The 12,430-nt window shown below is 36.7% G+C and overlaps 1 protein-coding gene and 1 pseudogene across 6 annotated transcripts in view; one reads left to right on the forward strand and one right to left on the reverse strand.

The window, feature by feature from the left end:
• LOC143656454 (GPN-loop GTPase 3 pseudogene) overlaps positions 1 to 2,674 on the reverse strand; it is a 32,070-nt pseudogene extending 29,396 nt beyond the window's left edge.
• LOC143655597 (uncharacterized) overlaps positions 1 to 12,430 on the forward strand; it is a 279,241-nt gene that overhangs the window by 47,941 nt on the left and 218,870 nt on the right. For 4 of the 6 annotated variants that reach the window (XR_013162168.1, XR_013162166.1, XR_013162167.1 and 1 more), the window contains 2 exons: positions 3,295 to 3,330; positions 3,478 to 3,547. The exons of the other annotated variants lie outside the window; for them this stretch is intronic. Coding sequence is in view for 1 of the 4 variants with exons in the window: in XM_077126872.1 (XP_076982987.1) it covers positions 3,295 to 3,330; positions 3,478 to 3,519 (78 nt within the window). In the remaining 3 variants the exon portion in view is untranslated. Of the gene's footprint in view, positions 1 to 3,294; positions 3,331 to 3,477; positions 3,548 to 12,430 lie in introns of those variants that run through there. 6 annotated transcript variants of the gene reach the window in all.

Raw genomic sequence — 12,430 nt, forward strand, 5'->3', positions numbered from 1 at the left:
AAGGACAAGAGGACTATTCAAAGAACTATTTGCAGAAAACTAAACATACTTAATGAAGGACATGAATATGCATATTTCATAAGCCCGATGAACCCCAAACAGGATAAATTCAAAGAGAGCCATGCCCAGACTTATAGTAATCAACTTTTCCAATGACAAGAACCAGGGAAGAGTTCTGGAAGCTGTAACAGAAAAACAGCAAGTTATATACAAGAAAATCCCAGTAAGATTAGGTGCTAGTTTCTCATCTGAAACCAGGGAGGCAAGAATGCAGAGGTATGATATATTTAAAGTGCTGAAAGAAAACAATTGCCAGCCAAGAATTTTATATCTGGCAAGACTTTCCTTCAAAAATGGAGAGGGATGACATCATTAACATGGGCAGCATAAACAGCTACTGAAAACCTCTCCACAGAGATTCAGTGAAAGAAAGGACAGTTCTCATTTGTTCAGAACTCTGGCAGAGGGTGTAGGCTGGAGAATGATCCCACAGATGCTGAATTAAAGACAGAAAAATATCAGGACACTTCTGTCCTGGACTGGCCAGTCCTCTCTCCTCACACTCACTTGGGCCCACCCAGCTCTGGAAGTTCCTAGAGGCAGCAACTTGGTTCCCTCCCACCTCCCACTGGGGACACAGAATATAAAGTCTCTCCTGGCAGTGAGGCAGAGTCACACCTATATCCAGACACAAAGACCCGAGCCCAGAGGGACCCATGTCGGGCTTAAGTCACAGGGGAAGGCAGAATACAAAAGGGCAGCAAGGGAGAGCTTCCAAATGGAGGATAAAGGAGGGAACCACAAAATCTTCCTTAAAAGCAGCGGGTAGCCAAGCAGAAACTACCTAAATCAACTGTTTGGGTACCTGGAGGACAGTGGAGGATATTTCAAGGCTGAGATCTGTGAAAGATAAAGAGTCTGAGAAAACGTAGACAGAGACTGTGTTTCCAGGCTGGGATCCTGATGTCATCCCCAACTCTTGAAGAAAATACTTGCCTGGGGGACAGCTTCAGACTGGGGTAGCTGGGAGAATCCTCTGCCACAAATAAAGTGGGGGACAGATCCCCACATTGAACCAGATTTTGGCCAGTGAAGTGAGGGCACAGGAATCCCACAGTCTGAACCTTCCCCAATCGGATGCTGCCAGGGTTTCAGGAGGTAAACAGCTTCTGAGGGTAACTGAGTCACCAAACAGCACCATCTGCTGGGCAGGCCAGAAAGTGTGAGGGAACTGCAGGGTTTTTCAGAGCCTCTCCAGACCCTATTCCAGGCCCATTGAAAGCAGGTCTACACTCCCTGCATGGGTACCTGGCTCTGTATTGGCTGAAAAATATGGATGTGCTGTCAAAGTAGTGCCTTAACACAAACCCAGGCAATAACTAAATCCTAGAGAAGAGGGAGAAATTGACTTTCAGAATAGACCCACGAAGATAATCAGATGACCACATATCAGCAAAAAATCACAAGACATACTAACATTTGAGAAGAATTGACCCAGTCAAAGGAACAGATAAAAAAGTTGGAGAAGATACAGAATCTAGAATAACTAGTCATATTTGTACAAACAATTTCTTTGAATCAATTCAAAGAATTGACTTTTTTTTTAATCCTCAATTTCAATGGGTGAAAACTTTTTGATTGTTCCCATGGAGATGTGATCCACCCAATTGTGGGTGGTAACTTTTGATTAGATGGTTTCCTTGGAGATGTATCTCCACCCATTCAAAATGGGGTTGCTTGCTAGAACCCTTTAAGAGGGAAACATTTTTGGAAAAAGCTTTACAACCCACACAGCTAGAGATCTTTGGAGATGAAGAAGGAACACATGTCCAGGGGAGCTTCATGAAATAAGAAAACTGAAGAGAAAGCTAAAGACATCTCCCTGTTCACCATGTGCCTTTCCAGTTGAGAGAGAAACTCTGAACGTCATCAGCCTTCTTGAACCAAGGTGCTTTTCCCTGGATGCCTTAGATTGGACATTTCTATAGCCTTGCTTTATTTGGACATTTTCACAGCCTTAGAATATGTAAACTTAATAAATTACCCTTTTTAAAGGTTGTTCCATTTCTGGAATGGAACACTCCAGCAACTTGCAAACTAGAACAGAAAAATAAGACACTGTAGATGAAATTAAAAATATATTGGAGAAAGAAAAATATATTGACCATGGTGGCTCAGCAGAGTTCTCACTTGCCATACCAGAGATCCAGGTTTGATTCTCAGTACCCACCCATGCAAAAAAAAAAAAAAAAAAAAAAAAAAATATATATATATATATATATATATATCTGTATATATCTATATATAGATATTCATCTATATATAGTAGAAGACTTTGGGAAGATGGTGGAGTGGAGTGGAGTGAGGTCACTCCTGCTTCATGGGGAATGGGGAGAAAATGACCAGGACTGCAGCCCCAGGGTTGAGTAATCAAACAGGGTCTTTAGGCAGTTTTGGGGAGGAGAGTAGCAGGTGGATCAGAATAGGGAGAATGGGCTGGCTAGTCAGGAGACCATGATCCCCACTGTGGTGAGCTGTGGCATGTGGGGAGGTGCAATCGGAGGAAGGTGACCATCCTCTGCTGCAGTCTGACCCAGCTGCCGGTTGAGGAGACCTCCCCACACGGTTTGTAGTTCACAGCACCCTCGGGAACATAGGAGGTGGACCTGATCATCCTCCACAAGGGGCCGGGTCTCAAGGTAAGGGGAGCCATCAAGTGTGAGAATAGCTGGCTCTGCAGGTGCAGTGTCTGGCAGACCCACCACCACTATGGGTCAACTGATACCCTGGACACTGGTCAGCTCCCTAGTCCTGCCAGCAGAGACCAGTCATCTGGCAGTTCCAGGCCAGGAGCAGGCAACCATCCTCAAGCCACTGAAGACCAGGGTGGGTGGGGCTTAGGGAGGAAGAGCTTCAGACACACCACTGCTGGGGAGAAGGAGTAAGTGCAGGCAGGCAGGCTAACTCCTTATCTGCCTAGGTTTTTACTTTATTTTATTTTTTCTTAATATTATTTTTTTCTCTTCCCACCCTCCCCCTTTCTTTTTCCAAATCTTGGGGTTTATTGATTTGTATGTGTGTGTTTGCATGGAAAGGGAATCAAACCCTGGTTTCCTGCATGGAAGGCAAGCATTCTACCACTGAACCACTCATGAACGCTATCCCTTTTTAAAATATATTCTTTATATACATTTTTATTAGTAGTATAATTCATTTTAATTATTTTTATTTTTATAGCTATTTTATATTTTTACTGATTTTTTTTTTTTTTTACCATTTTTTTGGCATGGGCAGGTTCCAGGAATCGAATCTCGGTCTCCAGCATGGCAGGTGAGAATTCTGCCACTGAGCCACCATTGTCTTCCCTGATTCTTTATTTTCTGTTTCTTATATTATTTTTTATTATTCCATTTCATTTATTATTATTATTATTAATTTTTCTTCCCTTAAATTTTCTCTTCCTTTGTTGGACACCAGTCTTTGTTTACTCCCAGGATATATTGGGGTGTCTCCTTTTAATTCTGGAGCCAACAACTGTTGAGGTGTGTTTTGTTGTTGTTTTTTCATATTTTTATTACATTCTTATTATATATTTTTAATTTTTATATCTTTCTCTTTTTTTTGGTGAGGGGGGTGCACAAGCCAGGAGTTGAGCCTGGGTTTCCCAGCTGGTGGGCGGCCATTCTGCCAGTGGAGCACCTGTGCATCCCAGCCTAGCTTCTAATAGACCCTCAAGTTGAATTCCATCTCCTACATGAGATCTGGTCCTTGATTTGGTAGAGAATAACTGACAAACCAAGTGCAAAAGGAAACACTCAGCAAAAATCAAATAAACACAAAACTTCAGAAGAGTGAAGGAAAGCAACTTGCAAAATCACCATATCATGATAATCAAATGCCCCAAACACAACAGAAAATCACAAAGGACATGAAGATCCAAGCAGAAATGGCCCAGCCAAACAATCAAATCAAAATTCCAGAGGGGACACAGATTATGGAACAACTACTCAAGGATATTTATAAAGAAATAAAGGATATTAGGAAGACACTAGAAGAGCATAAAGAATTCAGAAGATTAAATAGAAAAATGACAGATCTCACAGAAATGAAAGATACAGTCACCAAATTAGAAATATACTAGCGACACACAATATCAGATTCAAAGAAGCAGAAGGAAGAATAAGTGAACTAGAAGATAAGAATTGAGCTAGAGCACACAAAAGACCAAATGGCAAGAAAGATGGAATAAAATGCAACTAGATCTCAGGGAAATGATGGACAACAAAACATACACAAATATAATAATCACTGGTGCCCCAGGAGAAAAGGAAAGTAAAGGGTTCAGAAAGTTAGCTGAAGATATAATTGGGGAAAACTTCCCAACCCTTATAAAAGATATAAATATGTAAATCAAAGAAGTCCAACGAACTCCAAATAGAATAACTGTGAACAGGGCTACTCCAAACATGCACTAATCAAACAGGTGTTAAAGAGAAACAGAAAGTCCTGAAAGCAGCACAAGAAAAGCAATCTACTACGTGCAAGGGAAAATACATAAGATTGAGTTCAGACTACTCAGCAGGCACCGTGGAAGTAAAAAGGCAGTGGTATGATATATTTGAGATCCTGAATGAGAAAGACTTTCAGCCAAGAATTCTTTATTTAGTCAAATTATCCTTCAAAATTGAGGGAGAGGTTAAAATCTTCAAGGAAAAAGAACGATTGAGAGAACTAGTCAACAAGAGACCTGCCCTACAAGGAATAATAGAGTCCTGTCAGATGAAAAAAAAAAAAAAGACAGGAGAGGGAGGTCTGGAGGAGGGTACAGAACTGAAGAACGTGAGTAATAGTAATTTAAAGGAAAAAAGAGAGAGAAGAAAAATAATATATAGATCTGTCAAATAAAAACAAAAGGACGAGGTGTAGAATCAAGAATTGCTTCTACAGTAATTACTTTGAATGTAAATGAACTTTAAACTTACGAATTCAAAGATACAGACTGGCAGAATGGATTAAAAACATAACCCATCCATATGTTGTTTGCAAGAGATGCATCTTAGACTCAAGGATACAATTAAATTGAAAGTGAAAGGATGGAAAAATAAATTCTATGCAGGCTGTAAACAAAAGTGGGAGTAGGCATACTAATATCAGACAAGAAAGACTTTAAATGTAAAGACATCATAAGAGACAAAGAAGGACACTGCATATTAATAAAAGAGACAATTCACCAAGAAGGAATAACAATCATAAATGTGTATGCTTCCAAACAAGGAGCTCCAAAGTACATGAGACACACATTGAAAAACTGAAGGGAGCTATAGACATCTCAACAGTGATAGTGGGAGACTTCAATTCAGCACTCCCCACTATAGATAGAATAAGCAGACAGAAAATCAACAAGGAAATAGAGAGCCTAAACAATGGGATAAATGAATTAGATTTAATAGACACATATAGATCATTACACTGCAAAACACCAGAATATACATCCTTCTCTTGTGCACATGGAATGTTCTCCAGGATAGATTATATGCTGGGACTCAAACTGAGTTTTTATAAATTTAATAAGATTGAGCACTTTATCTTACCACAACAGAATAAAGCTGGAAATTAATAATTACCAAAGAACCAGAGCTTTCACAAATATGTGGAGATTAAACAACACACTCTTAAAGAATCAGTGGGTCAAGGAAGAAATTGCTAGAGAAATCAGTAAATATCTGGCAATGAATGATAATGAGAATACAACATATCAAAACTTATGGGATGCAGCAAAGGTAGTGCTGAGAGGGAAATTTATTTCCCTAAATACTTATATTAAAAAACAAGAATTAGCAAAATCTGAGGATTTAACTGCTCACCTGGAGAAGTGAGAGAAAGTACAGCAAACCAACCCAAAAACAAATAAGAGAAATAATAAAGATACAAGCAGATATAAGCAAACAGGAGAATGAAACAATAGAAGGAATCAACAAAACCAAAGATTTGTCCTTTGAGAAAATCAATAGAATTGATGGACTCCTACCTAGACAAACAAAGAGAAAAAAGAGTGAGAGTGTAAATTTAAAAAAAAATCAGAAATGAGAAGGGAGTCATTACCACAGATCATGAAGAAATTTGAAAAATCTAAGAGAATATTATGAGCAACTATATGCCAAGAAGCTAGACATCTTAGATGTGATGCACAAATTCCTAGAAAAATATGAATTACACATACTGGCTTGAGAAGAAATAAAAGATCTCAACAAACCAATCACAAGTAAAGAGATTAAATCAGTCATTAAAAATCGTCCCACAAAGAAAAGCCCAGGACCAGATGGCTTCATAGGAGAATTTTACCAAACTTTCCAAAGAACTAACACCAATCTTGCTCAAATTCTTCCAGAAAATTGAGGGAAAAGGACCACCTAACTCATTTTATGAAGCTGACATCACTCTAATACCAAAATCAGATAAAGATGATACAAGAAAGAAAACTACAGACCAATCTCCCTAATAAGCATAGATGTGAAAATGACCAAATTAAAATACTAGAGGAGACACAGGTATTGGAACAACTAATCAAAGATGTTCATATATCTTTACGGAAAAAAAAAATCAGTGGGATGTATAATGATGTGATCAAGAAGACACTAGAAGAGCATACATAGAAATTTGAAAGAATAAATAAAAAATAGAAGATATCACAGAGATTAAATATGCTGCAGACCAAATAAAAGATATACTAGAGACACTCAACAGCAGATTTGAAGAGGCAGAAGAAAGAATAAGTGAACTAGAGGACAAGATAACTGATTTCAAACACTCAAAACAGCAAATGGCAAAAAGATGGAAAAATTTGAATTGGATCTCAGGGAAATGAAGGATAAAACAAAGCACATAAATATAAGAATCAGTGCTGTCCAAGAAGGAGAAGAGAGCAGTAAAGGGCTAAGAAGATTAGTTGAGGAAATGATGGGGGAAAATTTCCCAACCCTTATAATGGACATATATATATATACAGGTCAAAGAATCTCAACAAAATCCAGACAGAATAAATCCAAATAGGCCTTCCCCAAGGCCTACATACAATCAGTCTGTCAAATGTTGAAGAGAAGCATAAAATTCTGAAAGTGACAAGAGAAAATCAATCTGTTACACACAAGGGAAACTACATAAGACTGAGTTCAGACTATTCAACAGGCACCATGGAGGCAAGAAGGCAGTGGTATGATATATGTAAGATCTTGAAAGAGAAAGACTTCTAGCCAAGAATTCTGTACCTAGCCAATTTGTCCTTCAAAACTGAGGGAGAGATTAAAATTTTCACAGGCAAACAAATCCTGAAAGAATTTGTCAACAAGAGACCAGCCCTACAAGAAATACAAAAGGGGGTTCTGCCAGTTGAAAAAAAAAGATAGTATAGGGAAGTCTGGAGGAGGGCACAGAATTGAAGAGCACCAGTAAGGGTAACTTAAAGGATAAAAAGAGAAAGTGGGAAAAGAATACATAGATCTGACAAATAAAATCCAAAAATAAGATGGTAGATTCAAGAAACATATTTCAGTAATAACTTTGAATGTTAACAGATTAAAAGATGCAGATTGGCAGAATGGGTTAAGAAATATAATCCAACTATATGCTGCTTACAAGAGACTCATCTTAGACACAAAGATACAAATAGATTGAAAGTGAAAGGATGGAAAAGGATGTTCCACGCGAGTTGTAACCTAAAGAAAGCAGGAGTAGCTATACTAATATCAGAAAAAATAGACTTTAAATGTAAAGACATCACAAGAGACAAAAATGACACTATATACTAATTAAAGGGAAAATTCATTCAAGAAGATATAACAATCATAAATGTTTATGCTCCTAATCAAGGAGCTCCAAAGCACATGAGACAGGCATTGGCAAAACTGAAGGGAATGATAGATGTTTCAACAATAATACTAGGAGACTTCAGTACACCACTCTCCTCTATAGATAGAACAGCCAGAAAGAAGATCAATAAAGAAATAGAGAAGTTAAACAACCTGATAAATGAATTAGAGCTAACAGACATATTTAGGTCACTGCACCCCAAAACATCAGGATACATATTCTGTTCTAGTGTTCATGGAACCTTCTCCAGGATAGATCATATGCTGGGGCACAAAACAGATCTTTATAAATTTAAAAACATTGAAATTATTCAAAGCACTTTCTCTGATCATAGTGAAATGAAGCTGGATCTCAATAACCACCAAAGAACGAGAACATTCACAAATATATGGAGATTAAATAACACATTCTTATTCAACCAGTGGGTCAAAAAGATATTGCTAGAGAAATCAGTAACTCTCTGGAGATGAATGAAAATGTGAATACAACATATCATAACTTTGGGATGCAGCAAAGGGTGTGCTGAAAGGGAAATTCATTGTCCTAAATGCCTATATTAAAAAATAAGAAAGAGCAAAAGTCAAGGACTTAACTGCTCACCTGAAGGGACTTGAGAAAGAACAGCAAACTAATCCCAAAGTAAATAGAAGAAGAGAAATAGCAAAGATTAAAGCAGAGTTAAATGAATGGGAGAACAAAAGAACACTAAAGAGAATCAATAAAACCAAAAGTTGATTCTTTGAGAAAATCAATAGAATTTATGGACCACTAGCAAGACTGACAAAGAAAAAAAGAGAAAGGATGCAAATAAACAAAATCAGAAATGAGAAGGGGTACATTACCACAGACTGTGAAGAAATAAAAGAGCATAAGAGGATACTATGAACAACCATATGCCAACAGACTGGACAACTTAGATGAAATGGACAAATTCCTGGAAACACACAAACAAGCTACACTGACTCAGGAAGAAATTGATCTCAACAAACCAATCACAAATAAAGAGATTCAATCAGTCATCAAAATTCTTCCCACAAAGAAAAGCCCAGGACCGGATGGCTTCAAACAGGGGAATTTTATCAAACATTCCAAAAAGAAATAACACCAATCCTGCTCAAACTTCTCCAAAAAATTGAGGAAAGAGGAACTCTACCTAACTCGTTTTATGAAGCTAATATTTTAATCCCCAAACCAGGTAAAGATGCTATAAGAAAGGAAAACTACAGGCCTATCTCCCTAATGAACACAGATGCAAAAATTCTCAATAAAATATTAGCAAATCAAATCCAACAACATATTAAAAGAATTATACACCACGACCAAGTGGGGTTTATACCAGGAATGCAAGGATTGTTCAACACAAGAAAATCAATTAATGTAATACAGCACATTAATAAATTGAAAGGAAAAAATCACATGATCATCTTGATTGATGCTGAAAAAGCATTTGACAAAATTCAACATCCTTTTCTGATAAAATACTTCAAAAGATATGAACCAAAGGTAAATACCTCAATATGATAAAGGGAATATATGAAAAACCTATAGCCAGCATCATACTCAATGGCGAGGGACTGAAAGCTTTCCCCCTAAGATCAGAAATGAGACAAGGACGCCCACTGTCACTATTATTCAACAATGTGTTAGAAGTTCTAGCTAGAGCAATCAGGTAGGACAAAGAAATAAAAGTCATCCAAATTGGAAAGGTAGAAGTAAAACTTTCATTATTTGCAGATGACACGATACTATACTTGGAAGATCCTGAGGAATCTACAGCAAAGTTACTTGAGCTAATAAATTCAGTAAGGTGGTTGGAGTTAAAATTAATGTGCAAAAATCAGTAACATTTCTATACAAAAGCAACAAACTAACTGAAGAGTCAGTTAAGGAAAAAATTCCATTCAAATAGCAACTAAAATAATCAGGTACTTAGGAATGAACTTAAGTAGAGATGTAAAGGACTTGTTCACAGAAAACTATGTAACATTGATAAAAGAAATCAAAGAAGATCTAAATAGGTGGAAAGATATTCCCTGCTCATGGATAGGAATGCTAAATATAGTCAAGATTTCAATTCTACTCAAATTGATCTACAGATTCAATGCAGTACCAATCAAAATTCCAACAACCTACTTTGACAACTTGGAAAAGTTATTTACCAAATTTTTCTGGAAGGGAAAAAGAATAACTAAAAGCATCCTAAGAAAGAAGAATGAAGTGGGAGGATTAACACTCCCTGACTTTAAAGCCTCTTATAAAGCCACAGTGGTCAGAACAGCATGGTACTGGCACAAAGATAGAAGTATTGACTAATGGAATCAAATTGAGAGTGCAGAAATAGGCAATCAAATCTATGGACAACAGATTTTTGACAAGGCCCCCAAATCCTTTGAACTGGGACAAAAACTCTTTTCAATCAAAAGGCAGGGGAGAACTGGATATCAACAGCTAAAAGAATGAAAAAAGGTCCCCTACCTTACACCCTACACAAAAATTAACTCAAAGTGGTTCAAACACCTAAATATAAAAACTAGCATCATAAAGCTTCTAGAAGAAAATGTAGGAAAATGTCTTCAAGGTGTAGTAATAGAAGGTAGCTTCCTAAACTTTATCCCCAAAGCACAAGCAACAAATGAAAAAAAAGATAAATGGGAACTCCTCAAAATCAAATGCTTCTGCACCTCAAAAGACTTTGTCAAAAAGGTGAAGAGGCAGCCAACTCAATAGGAGAAAATATTTGGAAATCTCATATCAGACAAAGGTTTGAAATCCTGTAAAATCTTCAGTTAGACATTGCTACCTATCATTACTTGCCAACTCCCAACCAAGACCATTGCAGCCATAAAGAACTTATACTTCTATGGAAGTATATAAGATTCCACCAGGGTTCCATGCACTAGAGTAACTTTTCAGAAACCTACAACCTCCAGATGAGTCCCTGGTCCAGATAAACTCTGAAACCTAGAGGGCCCAACCTCTCCAGAACTTCTAGTGCCGTCTCTCTACCCCATATTATTGACAGACCCTTCCAAAATGAAAATGTTAGAATGGCCATAGCCCAAACACCCCTAAAGAGAGATAGAAAGATCAAACGTGATGGTGGAGTCATACAGAGAAGATAGGATTTAACAAGTAAATATGATTGCTGAATCATTAAAGTGGTATCTCTTTTAGTCTCCAGTATCTTAGAGCAACTAGAAACAATTGTGATGCTGTTTTTTGAAATATATAGCTTTTTGTATATATGTTATTTTTCACAAAAAATGTTGATTGTGGTGATAAAAAATATTTAAGCCTTCTAGACTCCTATATTCTGGAACAGCTAGAAGGAAAATGCTTACAAGAAAACAGGGGCCAAGATTTTAAGCTTTTATAGCAGACACATTTAGTCTGGAGTGGTAATTATTATTTCTGGGTTTTAAGAGGCTGATATATAAAGATAAATATAAATAAATAAAAAATATATAACCTGGTATTTAGAGATAAGAATTTTCTTTCTTTGCTTTGTATATATGTTATAATGTACAATAAAATAGTTAAAAAGCAAAACAAACAAAAAAGAGTGGCTTCTATTAAACAAACAGGAAACTAAATGTTGGAGAGGATGTAGAGAAATTGGAACACATCTTCAGTGATGGTGGGAATGTATAATGATTCAGCTACTGCAGAAGTCAGTTTAGCAATTCCTCAGAAACTAAATATTGAGTTACCCTATGACCCAGCAATACCAATACTCAGTATATACCCAGAAGAATTGAGGGCAGTGACACCCAGAGACATTGGTACACCGATGTTCATAGCAGTACTATTCACAATTGCCAAGAGATAGAAACAATCCAGGTGCCCATCAACAGATGAGTGGATAAACAAAATGTGATATATACATACAATGGAATATTATGCAGTAAGTAGATGAAACGATGTCCCAAAACATGGCAGTGTGGATGAAACTTGAGGAAATAATGCTGAGTGAAATAAGTCAGATACAAAAGGACATATACTGTATGATTTAATTATTATGGCTCTGGTAAAGCCTACAGTGTTCTGGAGCAGCTAGAAGGAAAAATCTGAGATCAGGGAATGGTGGCCCCCCATGACAAACTCTGGGACCTGTTCTGTAGCTGCCTGCTGAAGTGTGCTTTGGAAATTATTGTTTTTTTTTCTTTCTTGGCTTTGAATATATATATGTTATGTTTGCAACAAAAAAGTTTAAAAAATTTTATAGGCAGCTACAGTAATATTAGATGAAATAAATTCCTGAAATAAAAAATTTGAAAATGTTTAGTAATATAGGTTACTATTATAGTAAAATTGACATTTGTGATAACTTTCTACTTGATATTTTGAGGACAAACACAGTTTTGATAGTTAATCAAATGGCATTTAAGATAGTATTTAATTAGAATTTAAGAAACTCTGATATATGTATCTGTAGGTTTTTCCTTCCTTGCTTTAATTTTAAATTGGTTTATGAAACATATTGTACAAGCAGTTTTTACAATGATTATTTAGATATTTTATTTAAATATGCCAAAGGATAAGCTAAAAGATATCCATTTTTGGT

The sequence above is a fragment of the Tamandua tetradactyla genome, chromosome 14, assembly GCF_023851605.1.
Source record: "Tamandua tetradactyla isolate mTamTet1 chromosome 14, mTamTet1.pri, whole genome shotgun sequence".
NCBI lineage: Eukaryota > Metazoa > Chordata > Mammalia > Pilosa > Myrmecophagidae > Tamandua > Tamandua tetradactyla.